General features: G+C 40.5%; 1 protein-coding gene across 3 annotated transcripts in view; it reads right to left on the reverse strand.

Annotated features, from left to right (window-relative positions):
• The window catches only part of WDFY4 (WDFY family member 4), a 124,638-nt gene that overhangs the window by 7,335 nt on the left and 92,586 nt on the right, over positions 1 to 24,717 (reverse strand). For 2 of the 3 annotated variants that reach the window (XM_032115869.1, XM_032115868.1), the window contains exons 48-58: positions 21,431 to 21,473; positions 20,524 to 20,643; positions 19,921 to 20,038; positions 19,137 to 19,246; positions 13,801 to 13,954; positions 12,094 to 12,185; positions 7,369 to 7,581; positions 6,697 to 6,844; positions 6,100 to 6,257; positions 4,355 to 4,513; positions 333 to 512 (exon numbers count right to left, since the gene is read on the reverse strand). In XM_032115869.1, coding sequence (XP_031971760.1) covers positions 333 to 512; positions 4,355 to 4,513; positions 6,100 to 6,257; positions 6,697 to 6,844; positions 7,369 to 7,581; positions 12,094 to 12,185; positions 13,801 to 13,954; positions 19,137 to 19,246; positions 19,921 to 20,038; positions 20,524 to 20,643; positions 21,431 to 21,473 — 1,495 coding nt within the window. Of the gene's footprint in view, positions 1 to 332; positions 513 to 4,354; positions 4,514 to 6,099; positions 6,258 to 6,696; positions 6,845 to 7,368; positions 7,582 to 12,093; positions 12,186 to 13,800; positions 13,955 to 19,136; positions 19,247 to 19,920; positions 20,039 to 20,523; positions 20,644 to 21,430; positions 21,474 to 24,717 lie in introns of those variants that run through there. The other variant, XM_032115870.1, reaches the window with a different exon arrangement.

The raw sequence follows: 24,717 nt of genomic DNA on the forward strand, positions 1-24,717 counted from the left end.
ACAAATTAATGAAATAACAGAGGCAACAAGGTTATGAGTGAGCCAAATCCAGGAGGTACTAGGGTAATACTTCATGCTCCATAAACTAAAAGTTGTTTAATCCTGCTATCTATCCATCCAAAGATGCTTCTACTTAGCTACTCAGTCTAAGATGTTGCTTTTAGTGCTCGCCTCTCATCATTAAGAACACTATTAGCAATCTCTATAGAAAAAAAAAAAAAAATCAATGTATCAGACTCTCAGGATGTTTTTATGTTGGGAAAAGCACCCATTAAATTATCATGAAATGTTCATGGATGCATCAGAAGAAAGATGATAAATGAAGATCTTACTGTTGAATTGTTGATGGCAACAGAAGCAAGGCTTTCCTCGTGGGCAGGAAGCTGGTTTATGAACGTCAGCTGGTTCAGGTCCCAGATGATGCAGGTTCTATCATCGGATCCACTCACAAAGATGCTGTAGGTTACAGATGCAGCAAGGCAGGTCACTGCCTGAGTGTGTCCATACAACGCCTGATGGGGAAAAACCAACCAATAAACCACAGCAGATGGTGTCTGATTTACTAGGGAACCACAGTCCTACCTCATTTGCTTAGTAAGAACAAGCAACCCAGTCATTCTTTGGAGAACTAAAGAGGGAATGAGGGGGAAATGCCAAAGGATATTACAGAGAAGCGTCCTTGTCCTCAACTCATAGCTGAAGAAAGCTGAGGGTCCAAGAGATCATATGACTTGCCCAAATTACACAGTGATTCAGGGCCCTTGGCCTACTCTTCAGATTCTAAGTGCTCTGTGCTTAGCAAGAATAAAAATCATGATTCACTTCAGTCCATGCAGTTTTAAGTAAAATTTATGCTCAGAATTTCTCAATATTTAAAACACTTTTTGAAATAAAATTTATCAGGATATATTTCAGTGACCTTCTCTGTCTCATCTTTCTGTGTATCTGAAAAAGTACTAATACATTTCTAATATTGGTTAAGAAGAGAAACAGCATTTATGGAGCATTCTTGCTTTTAAGCCCTGTAGGAATTCCTTTCTCTTTCATCATTACACAATATTCTTTTTTTGTTATTTTTTAATAGGTTCAGAGTCATAAGGAGTGCCCAGTTAACCTTATTTAAACAGTTTCTGAAAAAGAGAACATGCTTTAGGCAACTTAATAGCACAGTTAGAAGGCATGGATTGAAGTATACTGCTGACAATTGTTTAATGCAGCATTCTCAAATGACAGCAGTGTACATTTCTGCTACATAATCACAGTAAATGACAGTAAAACCTGTAGGGCAACAGAGAAAAGTCCTTCACATCTTTCCTAAAAAGTCTTTCAGGGCTCATTTTTTAGCTGCCTTACTGTGAAAAATCAGACCCACCAGTTTCAATGTTGGTTTTCAAAGGAAATGCATATTCCTTGCTGCCTTTCTTTCCATGATATTATTAGCACATTTCTAGGCTCTATCCCAGTTCAGCATGAAGCAGGGGAGCCACATGTCCCAGATGACTTTTGTGGCCATACCTCATCCTCTCTTCCAGCATGTGACTGAGAGCCTGAACTTTTGCTGGCTAACATGTGCTGCCACTTGCCAAGGTCACCAGGACAACAGCAGTAAAACATTAATCCACTGGTGAGGAAGCTGAGCTGCACCCGGCTCTGCGTTACTGAAGGTGACCCGCAACTGCGAGGGATGACTTTCAGCTTGGGACTTACTCCATTCACAGGAACTGTCAACTGTAAATACTGGCACAAAATTAGGTCTCCAACTGTGGTTTCCAGAAGTCAGAAACACTCTCACCTAAGCATGGAAAAGGAGGCTCAGTGATAGCTTTGGACTGGCTGTAGAACAGTGTCTTTAGAAAGGACTGGGCATAACCAAGTGCCCATACTTGAGAACTGTGCAAGACTGCTGCAAAAAAGGCTGGGACAAGTCAGGTTCAAGGGCTCAAACTTTCCTCTCCTTTTTCCAAAGCATGAAAGAAAACATATCCACTGTGAAAGCATCCAAACTGCCAAGTCAAGCCAAGCTAATCTCCTGCACAAGTTTCACTAAAACCATTTTCCCCTTTTATTTTAACCCATGAAGATCCTACTTGGCAGTGAAACACTTTAAATACAAGCTGAATGTGGAAAAGAGGGATAGACCTGCACACAATTACAGTATCAGCTTCAACCCAGCAGTCTCAATGCACATTCAGAAAAAAAGTCTCATGCTTGGCTCTCTACATCTTTTCATTATCACTCTGCAAAGACTGACAGGTTTTTCCTTAATGGGAAATATTCTGCAGCATATTTGCATAAAGATCTTGAAGCCTATCTCCAAAGTATTTTAACAAATATCAAAAGACTAAAAAGAAGACCAGCCTCACTGCAGGAATGTTTAGTCCATGACAGTTTAAACCAAGTTTGAGCATCCAACTTAACTAGCTGACAAGGACACAGACACTTTACAGATACGCTCCACACCTTGCTGAGAGGTCTGTGAGGCAGAGAGCACACCTTGCTTAAGTGTTTCATTTGGCCCAGAAATTCTGGGGACTGGATCACACAGATCCCTCTGCTAGTAAATTGCATGGTTCAATACTGAGGCAATTACGCTCAATCTTTAGTGTTCCACAAAACTGTGGAAGCAGATCCCACTAGAGAGGCAAAAGCTACTTTTTCTGCAGAAATATAGTTTCTGTACTTTACTACATTCCAAACCAGAATGTGTCAGTCCCATGAGACAGCTGGTAAGTGAATAGCATCCACTTTATAGCACATAAGATGTTCTTAAGCAAAGCTCACTCTCTCAGGAAATTTTTTTGTTCAGCAGAAAAAGCACCCACCATGAAACAGTGAAGTACATGAAAGAGCAAGTAATTCACTGGAAGACATTTAGAACCATAGTTCAAGTTTACATCCATTCCAGACAGTCATAAGAAAAAAAAAAAAAAGCCTCTGCTAGCAAAGTAAAGGAAAAAATACAGAATTTGTCATTGCATGATCTCATACCACTTTGTGGATTTTGGGTAATACCGAATTAATCACAGTGGAACACATCAGCAAGGCTGATTTAAGATTGTTAAAGAGAAAGGCATTATAGTGAAGATAAAAGACAGCCTCTTTGGTTGCCTGAAACTCAAACTGACCCCCTGATTTGTATCATTTGGATGTTGATGAAAATTACTGCTTATGCTCTTCTCTACTGCTAGTTCTTCCATTCCTATGTTCATGTCCTGCCTTGAAATAATAACCAGCTGGATTAAAAGGTCATCAGATCTTGTCTCATATTTCTGTCTTCTACAGCATTGAACATCATAAACCTCAGAAGAGAGGCTGCTCTAAAACAGTTTGCTCCCCTAATCTCAACACAAATTCCAACGGGAATGTCTGATAAATGAAGATCTAAATATTGCTCTGGCATCCCAACAGACCATGAAGTTTTCACTTCATTTAATGACAAAATATGTTTTGGCTTAGGGTATGGAAAGTACTGAAGTATCATCTGAACACCCCTCCAGAACAAACGAACAGAAGAAGCTTCTAACACTTGGAGACCTTGGTGATCAATGAACCCTTTAGTAGTGTGCCTAAAAGTAGCAGAGGTTTTTTAATCAAGAGTCTCTTGATTTCTTTAGGGAAGAAGGGCCCCATGCTACCTTCCAGATATAATAGTGGTGTACTCTAGTTGTACTGGTAAAGCTGAGAACTTGCCATAGCTGAACCACACAAATCTTGCATGAAAATTCAATTTTGTAAATGAAATAGCATTATACAGTGTCGGTTGATGACTACAGATGAAGTCTAAATCAACAACCACTACAGGGCTTTGGATAATGAGGATAAAAACTATAGCTTTCTTATTGGATGCAACCTTCCCTCACAGACTGACAGATGAACCTTTTATGTTCTGAATTCAGGCTGAGAAAAAAGAATCAAGGACTTTGCCAAGCTGAGCCTTCACCTCCACCAGCTAATTTCACAGGATGTTTCAGATCCTGTCCATTGCTGTAGCAGCCCAGAACAAATTATAAGCATCTCCAGGTGACACTTGTTTTTGAAAATAACCCAAGGGCTGCACTTCAAGAGAGGACAATATGCCTTATCTTCATCATTTCTTTTATCATGATGAACTTTGAAAATGCTACTAAAGGGAAAAAATCCACCAAGTGGAACTCATAGCTATAAGCTGCTGGTATAAGGCATATTATCAGCTCCTGACCTGATAACAGGCTGTCACATGATACTGCTTATTACTGGCTTTTTCCTGCCTTCTTGATTCACCCAAAGTTGCTTCTTCTGACAAACATCTGAGAGATAAAAACCTTATCTTCTGGATTTCATTAAGTTTCCGTAGCAGAAGAGCCACAGTACTTACCTGTCTCAGGTTTAGACATTTCACTTTGTCCTTGACCAGGGAGAATTCCCAGACACACACAACTGAGCTTGTTCCAGATGTGATTATGGTAGTTGCTGAAGGACACACTGCACAGAGGCACTTTCCCCAGTCTGCCATGCACTCGAATGTAGTCACATTCTGTACAAGAAAGCATCTTTAAGTCAAATGCTCATCTGATGATACCATGTCTTTACTAATATCAAATGGTAGATTCAATTTTCAAAACTGAGCCTCCATATTTTAAATCTAAGAAAGAAAAGGTCATCATAACCAGTCTCTATGTGAGCACAGCTGTGAACACATGGACATGCACAGTCTGTGGCTGCACGCATCTGTGCCATCTTCCAGGGGCCAAGGCTGAACAAAGCTCAGTATCTCATGTCTTAGGAGATTTGGGTCCCAATTTCTCTTGTGCCACACTTCCTACATAACTTCAGGAAAGCTCATTCTGCCACCATACAGTAACATAAGGCAAACATTCCATGTAGACTGAAGAGAAAGCTCAGGCTGTGATGGCCTGCTTACAGTTACTGCCAGGCCCTGCAACCCTCCTCTTATTTGGATTGAAAAGCCAAAAGACACAGCACTAAATTGCATTCTGTGCTCTGTCAGCAGCACCCAAATCAGTCTAAAGCAGTGTCAGGTCCATTGCACATTGCTACAATTACAGCACAAACATCCTCCTGCACATTCTGCATTAGCTCTCCCCCACACAATGGGGACAGCACTCTGGTACCAATGAATCTGGTGGAGTTGGGTGGCACAGCTATAAAACCCCTACCACAGACAGAACAAACCTTTACCTACTTACAACAAGGACTAAAGTTTCTTACATCTCGTGTCCACTGGCACTGTTGACCACGAGAATATTCAAGTTGGACTCCTAACTATTACTTATAGTGACTGTGTAGTCACACTCACTATGCTCAGTGTCACCCTGAGTTTTGAAGTGACAAACTGAATAATTTATGCCTGCAGCAACAGTATGAACTGCTAAGCACTGAGTTTATTATACAGGGAGCGGAAGTTGGAATATATCTCATGGCTTTTTCATTTCCATTGACTTTGGGTATGTCTGTAAAAACATAATGATGCCACTTGCACAAATACCCAAGTCAGTATCTTGCTGAATTATGTGTTACGCTATTCTGGTACCCAAGCTAACTCAGAAGTCTTTGCATATCATAACATTGTCCCAAACACATCCAAAAATCAGTGTATTTATGGCAGAGGAAGAAACTAGATCTGTCAAATGCCCTAACAAGCAGTGTGATGATATAGACCATTTATTTTTAACAGCAAAGAAGTAAGAGTATTAACTTCATTATTTTGAATGAATGCACTGGACTTTGCTGGAGCCAGAGGGGAATTGACAGATGGTTCTGTCTTAATTCCAGCAGAAATTTCTGCACAATGAAATTTCTAATCAGTGACCAGGAGACCTTGTGTTGTCCTTACACAGCAACAACATGGACAACACAATCACTGGATGGAAAACTGGAGATAATTTAGAGGCAAATGCCATGTTTTTGAGCAGTGTAAAATGATTTTACACTATCTTGGATGTTCAACTTGAGATTCCTCAAGAAGCTTGACTGTGAGAAAGTCCTGTATAGCATCCTCTGAAATCAGCTCCCCAACAGCCTCTGAAATGGGTGCCCAAACCAGTCAAAGACCACAACATGTAATTAATTTCTTGAATTCTTAGTCTTTTTGTTATTTACCTTGTCAGATCCATAGTTGCCAAAGCAGCAGGTGAAGTCCTCAAAACCCCAGCAGAATGTTTTGCTCCAAAGAGGAGGAATCAAAATTTTATTTTTTTCAACGGCCAGAATGCCTTTCTCTGTATGAACAATGTGCCCAATAGCTCCCTTGGGATAGTCTAGCAAGACAGAGAAAATATTTAATTCTGTTTGGTTTAGAGCACTGATGCTAACTTTTCTCCTTGCACAGCTTGTGTGGTGAGGCTGGCAGGTCCCACATCTGGGCTCAGTGCTGTGGCCAGGCCCAGAGACACAAATCCACTCTGAAACTGAGACACAATAGTGGAAACGCTCCTCTCCAGTGGACCACATAGATCCACGCAGAGGGGGTGATGTCTTATAAGAAACAATCTGTTCTGAACTCTACAACTGAAGTTTGAAGAAGCTTTCAATCCCCACTCCTAATACACAGATACATAAATCACAATTGGCAGAAGGGATCTTGATTGAACCAACCCATACAAAGCTGTGTGACTACTTTTGTGCTCTTGAAAACACAGATTTATCCTGTCTAAGAACTGTGTATTGTCAGAAAATGGAACACAGCCTCTGCAGCACCTTTTATGGTAACTGGTGAGAGCTTCAGATTTTGCAGACTGCTCACAAAAGGAGGAAGAATTCCACTTGAGTGAAGGAATGGCCCAGTCTCTCTTCCTGATGAACTCTTCCCTTGAGCATTCCTAGATGGATGTGGTTTTGTGAAGAGCTAGGACAAAGGAATGCCATTGAAAAATAAATCTCTATTTGTATGACCACTTAGGAGAAACACCTGTTTAAATCTTAAAATCACAGACTCCAAGACTATCATATATGAATCTCTTAATTAAAATCTTAGGCATATAATATTTTCATCAGATTACATCCCTCCCTCGCAGAGACAGAAGGCTAATCCCAGCAATTCCGGACAAGAAAGAAAAGCATAGGTGAGACTTTGAGCTGGGTTTTAGTTGATTATACCCATTCCCAGACTAGTGATTACTTGTGTGACTGTGCTGAAGGAGCAGAACCCAGAGCTGATGCTGCAGCTGTATGGCATACAACAGGAGCAGCATGGTTAGAAAGTGGGGGTGCAGACTGATGTAGTACAAAATCTGGAAAAGCCTATAGCCCATCTTTCAGCAGGTTTAAATCAGAAGATGTTTCTGATTTACATTATTATTACTGGTTTCCAGTCAAAATACTGTAAGATCAAGGTATATTATGTTCTCTACTCTCATGATAAAGTGATACCTGCTTTGGTATCTGTCCAAAGTTGCTGATAAATCCCAGGATAGTGCTCTTAATCAGAGGGTCTTTAATGTTGTTGAGGTCCATTTTGTCTCCATAGAAGTAAGGGTGATAGGTGTTAACTGCCTCCACTGCAGCTGAGCCGTGCTGCTTGTGGCCAAAAATAAGGTCTATCCAGCGGTGAAGGTGTGCACTGACATAATCACTTTCCAGTGCCTGAAACCAAAACAAAATTACTTAATTCACTAGATTGTATCCATTACAAATGCATTACTGCTTTCCAATCCTTGCTGGAGACAAATTCTCTGCAAATGAGTCACCACACTTTCAGTTCCTCCAGTACCTCCATTCTCAGCACAGGCTCATAAAACACCAAAAGAGACTAAAGTGGATCCCCACAGGAAACGGAAGGACAGAGTGCAGCATGTTTGACTTAACAGACACCAGGAGCAATATCCTCAGACACAACACAGGTAGGTTCCACAAAGCAAAATGAAAGCATTCCACAGATCTTAGCACCCATAGTGATTGGCACATGGATTAATAGGACCAGAATGAACAATTACTACTGGAGAAGACTGGGCGAGATGCTAACGCAATCACAGAGTAGAACTTGTGCCTGGAAGACCCAGACAAGCAAGTTCATAAGCAGGGGACACAAATTCAAGTTGAATCTGTGCCCACCACCAGGTTAGCCAGTCTTACCCATGAGGCATCACTAAATGTTATTGCTCCTGCCGTCACCTGCCTCACCAAATTTTTGTGCATTCCCAAACAGCCTTGCGCAATGATTCAAGCAGCAGTGTCAAGCATTATTAAAAGTACTTTCCTATCTCCGAATCATTTGACTGTGTAACCCCTGATGTTCAGTGAAAAGTCTTCCAAGCAGACCAGCCCACCCAAAGCACAGCAGAAATAAACAAGCTAATGGGATCCAGAACAATGGCTCATTTCACAGAGCAGACAGTTGCCCAGTGCAGCTGGTGCAAATGACCCTGCCCACAGCTATAATGATCACAGGGCAGCTCACAGAACAAGCACAGTGTACAATCTGTCCCTGAACAGACTTGGAACTCATTCTTATTAATAAAAGCAGTTAGTCCATGAATTACAAACTGTAAATTTTGACTGGCATCGCTGCCAAAGCAAAACAAAGCAACTAACAGAGCTGTAACTGTGCAGACTCAAAGTATTTCACTGAGCGCTATGGCAAGCCCAGCCAGGGAGGGAGAACTTGTGGTCTAGGGAGGAAGTATATACATTTATTCAGTGAACTAGATTCCTAACTTATTAAGCATGAAACAGGAAGCTGTTCAGAGTTTTATGTCAAGAACAATTCTTCACTCTCACATTTTTGAAAGCAATAGCCAACCTCAGAACAGTGTCAACTTCAATCTGTTTTATGCACCAAACTCATTGTGGAGCCTCCTAAAAACGGCCACGATACCAGTAATTAGTACTTCCAGCCTTGTGGATGATTTCAGAGGAGAGAGAAACCCTCATGCTTCAGAATTCAAAATCTCTGACTCTTCACTTCAGAGTTAGACAAAGTCTCCCAGGCAGGCTAATTAAGGTTTCTTGCACTGCCCTGTGTAGTACCTGGTACCAGCTATGGTTGAAAAGACAATATTGCTCTGACTGTACAGGAAATCTGATCAGGTCTGGAAAATTATTAAGAACACACATGTATAAACATGATCTTTCATTTGCTAAGCTGCTCCTATTTGAGATTTGAATTAATTTGCTTATCAGCTGTGCCAATGTTATTAAATAGTGCAGCTCAGAGGAAGCAGTTCTGTAGACAAATGGTAGAGAGCACCCAGTATCCACATTAAATGCACTCTGGGGGCTTTACTTCCAACTAAATCCAGACTGTTCCCACAAGCTGAATGCTACCAGCATCTGGAGCACACAACTGGAGTGCAGCTTTTCTTTCATTTCACCCAAAACAAATCTAGTTCACACAATCTGAGATCATTCTACAGTGACCGCAAACCCATGCTATGCAGGGATGACTGCAGATTCATTTCCAAACTGTACCATTATTCTAAAGTACTAGGTAAAAGCAGATTTCTCCATGGTATCCAAGTGCCTTTGGAGTATTCACCATTACACAAGCAGTAAGGAGCTCAGTATTTTACACTCCAAACAAACCGTAGTAGAATAGACAGGATGTCTCCCTATGTTTTTCTTTAAAAAGCATCAATGTAAAATTGCAGCATCTTTCAGTCATACGTGGCTTTTTGTCTGCAGCACATCTGGTAGGGAAGGACGGTGTTACCTTTCCCATATTTGGGAAACTGGAAAACAGAGATTGAGCACTTTGGACAGTCACAGAGAGACCATGAGACAGAGCAGTGAAAGGAACCAGACAGCCCCAAAGCCTCCATACCTTCCAAGGAGCCGCTGAGGAATACGAGGGAACTGTTGCATATTTGACCTCAGCGGCCAAAACCAATTTGCAGTAGGTAGGAGACTGGGCATTCCCTGGATTCAACTCTTTAGTTTAGCAAGGACTTTACTTCCATGAGCAAGTCTGCAGTGCACACAAAACTTAAATGAGGATCTCCTTCCTCCTAGTAGCTGTATCATCATGTAGTTATGGGCTCTGACAAAAGCTCAGGTCTCTCTTCCCTTCCATCACCTTTCAGTGTGAACAGAGCTCTGAGCCTCTAAGTCACTTTCTACACAGCTTCAGAGAAGTCTGTCTCAGTAATACCTATTATTGTGTATGAAAAGGAAATGAAGCATTCTAAACGTGGCTCTTAATCTCAATTTCAGTTCTTTGGCAAAAAAAAAATCTGGTAAATGACTGCATTTTCAAAATGATTGAAGACAAAATTTTTAGTAGGTTATCCATAATAAGAGTTATCCATTTCAAAATAGGTAAAGCAGAAAGATAGAACTTTAACTTCATTTAAATATTTTTAGCATTATTGTTCTGACACAGATTTAAAGTGAAGTGTTCAGGTCATAAATTCAAAATAGAAACTAAAGAGAGCCTCTTAATCTCTTAAATGAAAAGATGAAATATCTCACTATATAATCAACAGTCACACTATATAAGCAACAGTCATAAAAAAACCCCACAAAAGCAGGATTACTGCACAAAAATAAGTAGGCAAGCACAGGCTCAGACCTTATCCATGTTCACTCACAGGAGTAACCTGAGCATGTGTGAATGAAACCAGAGTTGAACAGGCTCTGTCTCATACTCAGTCATTCACAAGCCAAAGAGTTTGCAGCATCAGGAACCTTCCAGTACCTAAGGGGAGGCCTACAAGAAAGCCAGAGAGGATCTTTTTACAAGGGAATGTAGTGATAGGAAAAAGAGGAACGACTTTAAACAGAGAGGGTAGATTTACATTAGATGTTAGGAAGGCACTTTCCACTGTGAGGGTGCTTAGAATTTAGAACAGGTTGCCCAGAGAAAATTGTGGATGCCTCATTGCTGAAAATATTCAAGGTCAGGTTGGACGGGACTTTGAGCACTCTGGTCGAGTGAAAGGTATCCTTGCCCATGGCAGAGGGGTCGGAACTAGGGTATCTTTAAGGTCCCTTCCAACCCAAACCATTTTATGATTCTATGAAAGTAATGGTAACTTAGTGGGAATATTGTGGTTGCTGTTAATGGTTCAGTGAACAGTGAAGAAAAGTATTTACAAAATAAGAGTATGACCCTGGTTTTGTTCAAAAGAAGAACAAGAAGTTAAGGTAGTAAGGAGGTCAGAGACAGGATTTAAGCCAGCATTGGAGAGGTCAACCGAGGAAAGGCTTATCTGGAGATACCAAAACAGAAAAGATGGTTGTATCCACAGGTTTGAATATAATCACCTACAAAGTGATTATGGAGAGAGAAAGGTGAAATCCCAAGGGCAGGACCTGCATAGCAGAGGTGAGAAGAACCTACACCCACTGAGGCAAAAACTGAAGCTACATGACAAACCAGGATAATGTAATGCCTTGAAAATCATGGGCTGTTTGTTTAGCCCCACCAATGCTAACACATACATTCATCACAGCTGTACACAGCAACAATCTGTGTGCACTCACACATGCAGCTCACCCAAGGAAATCTGATGGGGTAATGCAGGAGCACTATAGAGACCTGCACCAAGATATTATGCTGCAAAGTCTGAGTTCAATGCAACAATCTTCATCTAGAACTGCATTTGCTTTCACTTTTATGAAGCAGATGACATCACACATAAGACTTTCTAACTATTAATAGATAGCACTAATTGCAGTAAGTCTCAGGACCTTAGAGCTATTTGTTTTCAAATTGCCAAGGCTGACTCCATTAAAGGCAGAGAATTACATTAGGTTTCCCCCATCCCAACCCCCAAAAATAAAAAAATAACTTTAGTCCTGGCATGACTCAGAGATGGAAATAAATAATTTAAATAAACACACATGTTGTTAGCAACAACACAGAACTGTATGCATATAAATTCCTGTACAGTATATTATGTTCTCTTACACTTGTGGGCTGAGATATGGTCATGCCACAAACCTACATGTAATCCACATCTGGTCTGAAAAGTTTGCCTTGATTCAAGGTAAATTATTAGGCAGACAAATATACATGCAAAGTTCAGAACCAACACAAACTCCACAATGATAGGACACATTTGGATTCAACATTTTCATTTGTAACTCTGGCTTTCAGAGCTTCATTTTCAATGGCACCCAGGTAGCATTTTGTCACAAATCTTTATATTCACTGACCTGTCTGTGCAGGAGAATGAATTTATGGGGATCCCCATCTGCCCAAGGAGGAAGCTGCACATCTCCCAGCACTGTTCCATCCTGCATGCAGCCTGCAGGAATTACAAAGGGAGAACCAAAAACAAGAATCAGACACATCGAAAATAGGAACAACTTTACTGAAACACCAAAGTCAAAGGAAGTTGAGGTGATTTTCCTACAGGCAGTTTCAGGTTCATCAAATTTAGGGCCATAGAATACTGAAGAATCAGTGTTCTGGGATTTCTGATCCAGTAATAAAGCAGTGAGAAGATGTTCTAGTAATTGTCATTAACAGAGTAAAAATATGCATGTCCTCAGCACAGACCATTTTAGTACAGAATGCAAACACAGACAAGACAAATGTGTTTACACAACTTTCTTTTTATACATAATCCTGTGGGTCTAACTGCCAAATATTCCTACCAAAGGAGCCACTGAGAGGGATTTTGTTCTCAAGTCCTTTGCAACCTGATTCCTTTCAGAAGGTGAGCATATGTTCTTAATTCAGAGCACAGTGTTGTGCAACTGGATGAATTCAAATCTAAATTGAGGTTCAGTTCTGGGACCACAAGTATCCCTACAGTTTAGCAGAGTACAGATTTGGGTTCTTGGCTTTGCCTATTGTAAAATCTTCCTGTATATTTGCTCTCTACTGACAAGATTCTGGTGTCCTTTGGGTCCCTCCACTCAGTTCCACTCAGGTCAGTCTCTGAATCTTTATTTCAGCCAGGCTTTTTTTCTTGGCCTCCTCTCAGGATGAAACTACTCCAATTCTTTTTTATCCTTTAACAAACTTCTAGCACATTTTTTTCCCCTATTCTTATATATAAATATATACATTCCTATCTTTTAGCATGCCTCATTTCACTGGTATCTTAAATACAATTACAGCTAGATTTCAATACCATGGGTTAAGCTGCCTTTGCTGTCACCAATTTAGGATGATTCTTCAGGTATTTTTCCCCTGCCTTTATTGTTAACCAAACAATGTCTATTATAGAAAGCAGCTTTGCATTGCAAATGGTGTGAAAGTCCTGTCAAGTGAAGTGAATCAGAACTGCCATGCCTATTTCTGAAGAGTGTTTTTTCTGGATTCTCTCTGAGCCTTCATCAAGGATGCAGAAAGGTTTAGAGACAGTGTACATTCAGAGGGGATTGTGATGCTGCTTGAGGACAGGGAAAATGTATCAAGTTCATGCGAGTTGTGCAGAACCTTTGAAGATGAGAGTGAGGACATTTGGAAACTTTAATCACCTTGTGATCTCATGGAGATTAAAAAAAAAAAAACCAAAACAAAAACAATCCCACCTTTCACCAACACCATTTAACAACTGACACATCTCCAAAGGAATAATACATTTTCAATAGCTACATAGATTTGATAATACAGGCCAAATTTTCAAAAGCAACCAACTAGATTGGTTATATAAAAATCTACTTTTGTGTGACAAAATGTGTAATTCTTTTGCACAGTAATTAGTAGGAACTGCTTGCTTCTTCCTGAGCTGGCAACTTGGTTCTTCTGACATAATTCAGTTTTCAGAAGCTTGCATTCTTGTAGTGTTATTTGAATAAAAAATTATCTCATCATTAGAAAGACTCATCAGTCCACAATGTCCAGAGACTGACTCTCAACACAAGATCTGGATCTTTTGGTAGGATGCTGGATGGAACACTAGAACTTACCAAGTTCAAAGTGATTTGCATTGGTTAGGAACTCTGGCAAGTAAAAGAATTCAGGGATGAGCTCCCTGACATCACTCATGTTGTCCCTTGATGCTGATTCCCATGTGCTCTTGACACTGTGAAACATCCTGTCTGCAACATCAAAACTCCCACCCTGTGAAATGGAGACAGACAAAAAGACTTGTGTCACTATTCTGTTAAATTAAAGGCATCTTAGCTAATTTTGTAATGATCCCCTTATCACATGGTTCATAAGGGGATGCCTCAAGATCTGTCCTGGCTCTAAGTAGTGTGATCTTATGCTAGGACCTGTCTTAGTCCTGATTTGTAGGTATGTATGTTGAGAAGCCATCAAACCTGGAGTCTTAGCACAGCCTGCAGTAATACAGAGGCAAGCAGGAGCCATCATGGGCAGCTTGAGAATATCACCATGCCCATTAGTAATGCTTCTGAAAGCAATTAATTTATTTCATCCCAAAGTGATTTGCAAGCAATGGCCAAATTCACTTGTGACCCAAACAAGTGTGAACAATCTTATGTGCAATTGTCCTGTGAAAAAAATCCTTGGAGAAGGAGAGGTTACCACTGAAGTAACATACATTAGATCCAGGAAAACAGGAAAGGCCCAGTGGGCAGGAGTGTGCAGGGACTGGTCATTCCTTATGGGAAGGAGAGACACCATAAAGAGGGGAGAAAAAAAAAAATTCTGGGACCCGAGCTGAACTGGTAAGTAATAAAGGAGATAAAAAACTACCTCATATCTTGAGAATATTTGAACATGTTTAGATTAATGAGAGTCAAACACTAGACAAAAGCAGCCTTAGTGTCCCAGGACATTATTCTGAACTAAGGCCTCAATAGGAAATTTTTAAAAAAAAGTCACTTACTGAATGAAGGATATGTGCCTCCTAATTAAACCATATTTTCTACAGAATTTCCTAATGGGATTTTAGATACTGTATGCATTTGTGAAAATCCAGGTTTACCTTTACATATGAATCTCTACATTGAGCATGAAAGAACTTACTGTAACATAAAATTTCTATAATAATGGAAATAACCAAATAAAAATCAGTTTTTGGAGATCATCTGAATGAGTTTGTCAGAAAAATCAAACTGTTTTAGAGGAAAGCTGACTTTCTAACTGTATTAAAGTGACAGAACTGAATTGTTACTCAATACCTACTTCAGGTGCTGGCAGCAGTGCTCTCAAGATAATATAGACATTTCTCCTTGGGGTTAATTAATTTGGATTATGTGTCATGGGACATAACAGTACATCCCACTGCCAGGGCTCAAGAGAGATTTTCAGAGATAGAACGAGTACCTTTAAATAGTTCTGCAGTACAGTGAACATGTGTGAATGATTGCTCACCCTCAACCACTCAATCCTCAAAGCTGCTTCCCTAGGCAAAAATAATAAGCCAGTGGGATTGCATAATGAAGACACTAAAACACAGACAAGGTGCAAGAGTCAATCTGTTAAAGATATGAGATGCAGTCAGGTTCTGTCTGTGGCTGACCTCTAGGGAAAACAAAACCTTCAGTTAGTTTTCTCTCTGCCTGTAGACTGTTGCATGTGCTAGATGAGGAGGATGTTGTACTTCTGTACAGTAACAATCAGCTGAAGTTTTGATTTGCAATCTATCACATAGGAAAACAACATTTAAGCACTCTCATGCTGTGAGGATGGGATCCCACTCCCACGGACCAGAAGAACCCCAGCAGCAGATCCCACATGGCTTTCTGATGCTAAGAACCACTGCCCTTTTTATTCCCCCTGAGTACTTGCACACTTAGGTTGCAACTCCTTTAGATCTGCTCTGCTCAGTCTGGCAACTGCAAGTCAAGAAGTAATTTTTGCCACATCTTTTGTGAGGGAGAAAATACCTTCATGGATAAGTTATTAGAAGACAGTAGTCAAAAAAACCCTAAGTGCTGAAGCCCCATTCCTTGCTTGTCTTTTGAGATAGACTCACACCAAAACTGAGCATATATTCCAGATGGAAGGATCCCACCCCTCTTTCCCCTAAGGTGAATTGTGACCAGGCTTCTGGTCCAGCCCCATCTCTAAATGACAGCATAGTTCTGCTTTAGCTTCTTGTCCTTCTTTATACCAGTGACAATTGTGAAGCCTTCCCACACCCACTCAAGGGACAGAGTGAAAAAGTGGCTAATCACATGAGCAAGCCTATCTGGAGTTAATCTGATGCACAAGGTCATCTTGCTCTTGATCATTATTAGGCAGGGACCCTTGGAGTCAAATTCAAATTGAAATTAAAACAGAGTAGAAGGAGGACTATAAATAAATCAACAGCTAACAAGTATCTCATTGAAGCATATTAAAGGGCTTTGTATATTTAATCTGCACACAGTGTGCTGTGTCTGGTGGTGATTGATGCTTTTTCATCTTTTTTTGCAGCTTTTATGAGAGCTGGTGGTAATCTCCTGAGAAACAATATGATTTGTAATAAAAAGATTACCTGTATTAAATAAAAATAATATATACATAGGAAATGCTGTTAGCGCGACAAATCTGGTTAAAGATATTACCACCACGAAAAAATGTGATTTTTTCCCTGGCTGTCTAATTCATTTTAGGGAAAAGTAATATCTTTAAAACTTAAGCCTGTATTATTTATAAAGGAAGCAATAACTGATTTTCCCATTTCCTATATTAATAAATTTATTTGCATATATTTATATCAGAATTAATGAGTTTTCTCTCTCTATGAATGCAAAAACTGCACTGAAAGGGAAAAAGAGAATCAAGAATTGCTTTATGCTTTTAGATTGCAAGACAACGAACTCTTATGACTTTTCTACAGTTTGACACAGTAAGTCTCTGTTTTCTTTCCTTTCAGTAGAGGCCTTACTGTCATCAGAAATACTGGAAAAATATGCTTTTAAAAACTACAGTCCAGCAGGGTATATACAAAGCAAGTAGGCAAAATGATCTCTGGAGAGAAGTCAGAACTTCACAAATTTATAACACTAAGCATCACCTTGGTGGTGCTCTAGACCCAAAGACCTCAAAGTGTTTCTAAGAGTTGCTTATGATGGTGCAAAGACTTACAACATGCCCAGAGATGCTGAGAAGTTATTACCTGCTGGTAGTGCTTAAATGACTGCTCAAGAGTCAGTAACACAATGAAGAGTAAAGACCCTGCTCTCTATAAGTACCTTTGAGAGGGAAATGTCAGGAAAGGTCAATCTGACAGCTGAAGTGCAAAAGTGGGATAAGAATAAAAAGGGATAAAAAGATGAGTTGATCAAAAGCAAATCTCAATATTGAAGGCATGGAGTCCTGGAATGCCTTTCCAGTAAGGACACCAAACACAGAAACCTTTATTGCTCTTTTATGGTGCTGAGGCCAATTCTTGAAAAGAATTCCAGGAGCTACTTGACCAAGGTAAAGTGGAAGGTACCAGCCAATACTTGTTTGATAAACCAATTTTACCTCCATTCCAAGTACAATATGCACAGCACATACAAACTTTTATCCAGAGCCAGATTTCAAGACACTTAAAAAAAGGTGAAATAAGGTTCCTCCTGTACAGTCCCGTTACTGAAGGCAACGCTTGCTCGCTGCTGCCTTCTGTGGTCAGGTGCAAATCGAACTGTTTGACCTGAGAGAAGATGTTATGCCAACATGAACTTTTCACAGAGCGCACCCAAGTTGTTGCATTTCCTTGTCATGTATTCAGACTGTCCATTTGCAGATGTAAATGTAGCTTTTTCAATTTTTAAGATGCTGAGAAGCTTTCACAGCTCCCAAAGGCAGCAGCACCCTTCCAGGGTCTTAAGTGTGGCAGTTCTCTTTTTGCAACCTGCCACTGACTTGATCATACACTTCTCAGATCTGCTGTTTGCCTGACAGCATCTCACAGTTAGCAATTCCTAAGCTGCCACAGGACCAGTCACCTGGGGTAAATGACAACAATGAGCTCAGCTGAACATGCACCAACATAAAAGCAAAAGAGTAAGAATGGAAGGAGTTCTACTGTTTCTTCCAGTGGATCCACATCTGGACAAAATTTTGAGTGCTTCAGATCTCAGCAGCCTTTGAAGACAACTATCCTCACAAAACTGCTGGTTACCTGCTAATCACACAAACACAGCCACAAAGCGCTCACTCAGACTGAGAACTCATTATGCATGAAAAGTGTGCCAGGGAGATACGGCAGCCTTTGTTGTTTACAACAAGAAATAACTGCTCCACAGTCATTCATGACTGCAGCTAACATATGGCTCACAGAGTGTGATGGCAACCATTGCCTCAGGTGGTTCACTAAACCATCAGCTACTGCTGGTAACAGCCAATATCACAGGGCTTATTACTTAATTAACACAGCACTTTATTTGTATTAGTTCACTGAAAAAAAAACCCAAACCACAACAGCAAAGCACTTGGAAAGCTGCAGGAGACATGGCCATCCCTCATTATCCATACAGCAGTCTCCAAATGTGGAATATTCTGGCCTGGCTATCTTCCTGTATTTTTCCACAAGGATAGGTAGATTTCAGCAAGATACTCCTTAAAAAATACACCTTGGAGGATCTGTCCTCCTGGTAGACCCTGTTACGACTCAACACGTTACAGAAATGAGGGTAACAACTCTCTGCTGCAGCCCAAGTATATTTGCTTGAGCATTACCAGCTGCCTGCTGAAAAGGGCAATCAGGAAATTTGGTGCCCCTGTATGCTGGGCAGATGGGAAAGGTACGCACAACGTTCAATTTCCATAAATTCAATTCCATGGTGAGAGCCAGCTTGGCACTGTATAAACAGTAAGAAGTTCAGAACAAGATTACACTAAAATATTCCTTCTGGAGCACTGGATGTAATCCCATCCCACTTCTTCAGGAAGTTGATCCCATGATCCCTATCATTTCACACCTACCAGAACCTAAATATCCTCACCTGGCCCAGGAATGCTCCTTATGCCACCACAGCAAGCTCCAAGTGCTTGCCAGTAGCCACATGACTGTACTTGGGCTTAGAAGACCTACCATCTCACAGAAAATGATACTAAGTCTCATCTGCCCCAAAGTCAGAAGTCTATGGTCAGACAGGTAATAAAATATTAGCTATCTGTTTACATGCCTCAGTTCTCACAAAACTAAATAATCCTTCTCCCTTGCATCAATCATGGTCCCATTAAGATGTTTTCACTGAATTCAACATTCATGGCATAAAGGTTGCCCTGAGTAAGCCCCAAGTCCACACAGAGAGTACAGAAAATGTCAGAGGCAATCCCCCTTCATTACACAGCCTCTGTAATGCACTAAATAGTTCATAACAAGGTGCAGGAAAGAAGTTATCTTGCCCCTTACCTGCAGAGAACAGAAGGTCTGGGTAAATGGCTCTATTCGGACCAGGTAAGATGCCACTATAATTGCTGATGAGTAATGAGTACAGTAATGGCACTGGGCTGACAGGTCTCCTGGAAATTGCACACAAATCAGATTCCAGTACAAAATGCCACCATTTCAAGCCCATAGCATCCAGTTACCACAATACAGCTAAATAGGGAACAGGTATTTTAAGCAGATGTGTTCAAAGACCTGTGAGCTAAAGCACACCTTGCACTGAATATGTGCATTGAATGTGCACAGTTACTACTGAAGTATGTTCACTTTTTGCCTTCCACATTTCATTTTCTGAAGAATAAGGCCTTTAACTTTCCAGACCATCCCTTTCTCCAGTAGCGCCAATAAGGTCTTGATCTCCAGAGGTCAACAGCCTTAACATTCTGTTTCCTTTTCTTAAGGTAGCTGTTAGTTAACCTGTGTGCAGCAGCCTCCTACATGAAGCTTAGCTAACAAATAAGACCAACATGTGTAGCTTAGCTAACAGCACAGTCTTTTCCAGGGAACACTGCTTTTTGCTGTAGCATTTTTTTCTGTCCAAGGGAAGAGAACAGAATTCAGCAGTACAAGGTACATAAGGCAGTATTTGCAGGAGACATTTCTCCTTCAATCAATAATCAGCTTGTATACAGCAGAGAGAGGGGTTCTCCTTGGCATGGTGTTTCCCTTAGCCACAGCTCTGCAAAGTTTTTGGATGTTCCGAGGGGACTCAAGCCTCTGCTGTCTATTAGTCTCCTAAAACACTCACCCTCACTCTTTTCCACTTCATTGAAGCGCTGGATGAACTTGCGTTTCCTCTCCACAGTCTGTGCTCCCATGGGCTTTGACAGGTCTCGAAATGTATGAGGATTAGTGAGGTTTAGAGTCTGAAAAGAAAACCCAGCAGAGATGCAGATTTTAAGATCTTAGACATCATGACTATTCCAGTGATACTGGATCGTGGCAAGACTGTGTTGAATGTTTTGCTCATACAAGAAGATCACAGGTTTACCCTCCTCCAGAACTTCACAAATAAAGGACCTGTCAGATGGCATATTGCTCTCAAGTCTTTTCTGTCTAAAACTTCTTCTCTGTGGTCACAGAAACCTGTTCATACCTATCTGCTGAGCTGATGCAACCTGTCCTTAACCAGGTCTGTATTAAACAGATGTTCATCCACCTTTGTGAGACAGAACATGATCCTCAGTATGCTGACTTGAAGATAAGGTTAATCTATATAGAAGCAGTACAGTTCAAACTATTTCAGATTTTAAACCATTGGTCTAGACCCCTCTGCTTCAGTGGCGTAATTCACCAATCCTTTGTGTAGTTGCTACCATAGAAAGTATATAATTCTGCAGCAAGCACTGACCTCAGAGTGATAGTCAGCAAGGACCCACGGAAACACAGGATACTGCATGTAATCGTTGTAGCTGCGGCCAGCCAAAGTGTTCAGGTACATGAGGTAATCAAAGTTGCTGATCTCCCTCTTCTGCAGGGAAAGGAAACAAGCATTAAAATCTACAGACTCTGCCCCTGAAAACCATGCAAAGGCACCCTCAGAAGCCTATGGTTCCCAGGTCCACCAGGAAAAGAATTATAAATAGTGAAATCAATCATCCTTTGCCATTCAGATCAACACAATACCTCTTATACAACAATCCATTCAACAGAACCTGTCTTCATTCTGTCTCTTCTTCAGACAAGCCATTTGCATTTGTCTATAATCATGCAGTGCTTTTATGCTGTATTTGCATAACAGAGCACTTTTTCCCGATTTAAAAGTGAGCCAAATGCATCCAGTCTGGATATTGGAAAACCCTGGACAACTGCCTATACAGAAAAGGCTGCACAAAGTGCTACATATAAACAAGAAGGTATGGATTTCTTCCTTTGTCTCGAGTCACCAAGATCATGACTACAGAAAAGTACACACATCTCCCAGCTCAGCAAAACATCTGGCACATTGATTTAGATGTACAGATGATCTGTGAACAGGCATTCAACTAGGTGGCTCTCTTTGGTCTCAATTTAAAATTGTGCACAAAATCACACTTAATCTGCCAGACAGTAGCACCATATGTTTCATAGCAGGAGGAGCAAAAACTGCAATAACCAGATGTAAATACTGTGCTCTTCTTGCCAACAACCTCACCTCCAGCAGTGAGAGAACAGCTTAGGCCATGAGGTACATATGTACACACACATATATCTGTGTGCAGACATATCTGTGTGCTGAAATTCTTTGCTTAATCATGTGTAGCCAAGATTTAGTTTACCTGCCACTTCTGGAGCATTGTCTTTTCCCCTCCTGAGTGCTTCCTGTATGGAACAAACATTTGATTGAAACAGCCTGCTTCAGAACAATAAAAGAAAGCCAACATGTTAACATCTGTGCTCCCTGTGCCCCCCACTCTCATGCCACAGAAATAAGAGAACACCAACACTAGAAGAAGGTTGAGGTTTCATCATTGACTAAATAATTCCAAAATCAGAGCATCATTGATTATGTTAGTGCTGTTCTGAGTTAAGCCACACTGCTCATCAGTCTGTACTCCTAGTCTCATGCCATTGTAGAGCTACAGAGTGCTAACGACAGGTACCATTACGCCTGTCTGCTTCCATTCTGAAGCCTTATTCTCAAAAGCTCATGCTTTTCTGAAGCATTCAGAAAACACTGGCTTAAAAACAGAAGTCTCTCAGTCTCCAAATCAAATACTGTTGTTGCACAAAGCACTTTGAAACTAATGTAGTTCTTAAAAAATGGATTGTCATTTTAATGTTTTTGAAGTAATAAATATCTTTTCCACTTTTTTGTTATCAAAATGCAACTTGTTATTAAAACTTTAAATAAAAAAAACCAGATCAACTAAAAGCAGGAGAATTAACTTGAAAAAAGAAAGTCAAAGATTCTGAGGAAACAAAAGTTTCATTTCAACTGCACTGAACCAGAACGTATGTCAGAATCTGAAGACCATCGACTTGTTCTTGTCAATATCTAGAGACCAAACTGAGACAAATGACAGATTTGGATTACTGTGGTTTAACCCCAACTGCTAAATGAGCCCAGCACAGTCTCCCTTGCATAGGGGTGGAGGAACTGAAGGAGGAAAAGTGGGAAAACTGGTGGGTTAAGAGTTTAACAGATAAAGTATAGGATGTGCATGCAAACAAAACAAGACAAAACAAGGAATTCACTCACTACTTCCCGTTGGCAGGCTGGTGTTGAGCCATCTCCATGGCTCCATCACATCTAACAATGACTTATGAGAACACACACCATCGCTCGGAATGTCCCTGCCTCTTCCTTCTCCCCCCAGCTTTATATGCCAAGTATGGCATAGATTGGTACAGAACACGCTGTCGGCCATGTGGGATCACCTGTCCTGGCTGTGTTCCCTCCCAACTTCTTGTGCACCCCAAGCCTGCTCATGGTCCTGGTGGGACAGTATGAGGAATAGAAAAGGCCTTGACCCTGTGTAAGCACTGCTCAGCAATAACTAAAACTTCCCTCAATTATCAACACGGCTTCCAGCACAAATCCAAGTGCAAGTTTCTTCTAAAATGAGGAAAATTAACTCTATCCCAGTCAAAACCAGTACACAGATTGAAGAAACTTTTCATCTGCCAAAGTAAACAGGCTTAGTGACACAATATGATACTGGTGGTAAGAGAGGCTCTTTCCTTTGAGTGTAAAACAAATCCTAAGGTGCCAGCTCAGAGTCAGGACTTTTAACTTCATGAAATGTAAGGAAATCAGTTCAGCATAGATTATAAAATTACTGCAGGAATAACTAGCTGCTAATTTTCACTCCTGTGCTCTGTATCGGATCACACTAGAAATCCACAAAGCAAGGCCTCAAAGTAGCTTCAAAGATCTAAATAAAACACTGGAACAGTCTATGATCATTACCCTTTTATTGAATTTGCAGTAGTAAATTCTTGTCAACCACCTCTCATGTTTCTGAATCACTGTTTTACTGCCCATTCAATCCCGAACCAGTTAAGAGTGTACATAAAGGAAAAACACTATGGTTTACACATTATTTTATTCCTTGCTTAGGACTCTCTACAGAGAAAAGTGTGTATCTGAGAGAAGGATTTTGCATGAATAAGCATGAAAGTTAGGATGAATTCTAGCACATGGTCTACAATTCCTAAGCTTTGCTTAGTTCTCCTGCTAAGCATATGAAACCTAATAATGTTTATGGAAACCAGTACACAAGAAGGTGTAGAGTTCATGTCCAGCACAGAAAAATATGACCTTCACTCTTTGTCCAAAAAAAGAAGAGATTATACAATGATCTCATTTACACCGTATAAATCAGAAGAAATTCTGTTGACTAGAGTAGTTGTGTTGCACCCCCAGCTTGAGCAACACATGGTTCATGAATGTGGGAACTCCAAAGTACAAAACAGGTATCATGAGCACTTACCCTTTAAAATTAAGCTCTCTCACACTCTATGTACATTTCATAGAGCTTTGCCCCAGTGGCCTTTGTAAGGCCTCCAAGACACATTTGGAACTCAGAGAGGGTATCTTAAAGGGATGGAACAGGATCAGGATTCCCGGCATTATCTGAAGTGTGGTTGGATTAGGCTGTTTGTTACAGAGTGATCAAGTTAGGTTCTTCCCTTTCCACAGGGGCACACTTGCTCACTAAAACCACCCAGGTTTATTTTGGATTTCTGGCTGAGTTAGGAAGCAGGGGAAAGCATTATAAAAATGCTATACACAGGACTAAACAGGGCCAGTCTCGTGTGGATGTTATGCAAATATACATGTGTTGACTTGTGGGTGCCATGACTCCCTAGTGAAACACTTGCTCTGCTTGTCACAAGCCCTAAACAGCTAATAAGACCCTACAAGGGTGAAAATAATTCTCTCTGCTGACTTTGGGAGCCATTACATAACTCAAAGAGGTTTACAAATTCACCATGTCATGACAATAAGCAAGGCTAAATGTACTCTCTTCCCTGTAAAAGCCAATCCTTCTGGATCTCAGAGGACAAGGGAGGATGATCCCTCTAATTCCCCAGAGATCTGAAATTCTCCATTCTCTGTTGACTGAGGGTCTTGGAGCAAGAATTTCATTACAGGCAGCTCAAGCCTATTCCTACCTTCTCCTTGATAACCAATTAGCATTTTTCCAGCCAACACCTCTCTAGACAGCACAGCAAAAGCTCAGTGTAGATGAAGGTCAGTTATCCAACCACATTAAGTGCATTTAAAAATAAATCAATAATCAAAGGCTGATTTGTAAAAGAAATTGAAGTGCTTTATAGATATAAATAACTAAACTTCCAGAGGGAGTGAAATTATATGAACTCAAGAGAAGTACCTACAGATCTATGTATATCTTAATTTACAAGATATATGTTTATAGGGCACCAGCCATGGCAGAATGTAAACACAATGTGTACTAACGATGATCCACCTTTGGCTAAACTATACGTGATTTATTAATCCCTCTCCCATTAACATCAGACTATGATCTCACTCTTGTGATAGCCAGTGGACCTCAACCCATTTGGAGATTCATTGCAGATGAGAATCTCAAAGGAT

This window comes from Corvus moneduloides, chromosome 8 (genome assembly GCF_009650955.1).
Source record: "Corvus moneduloides isolate bCorMon1 chromosome 8, bCorMon1.pri, whole genome shotgun sequence".
NCBI lineage: Eukaryota > Metazoa > Chordata > Aves > Passeriformes > Corvidae > Corvus > Corvus moneduloides.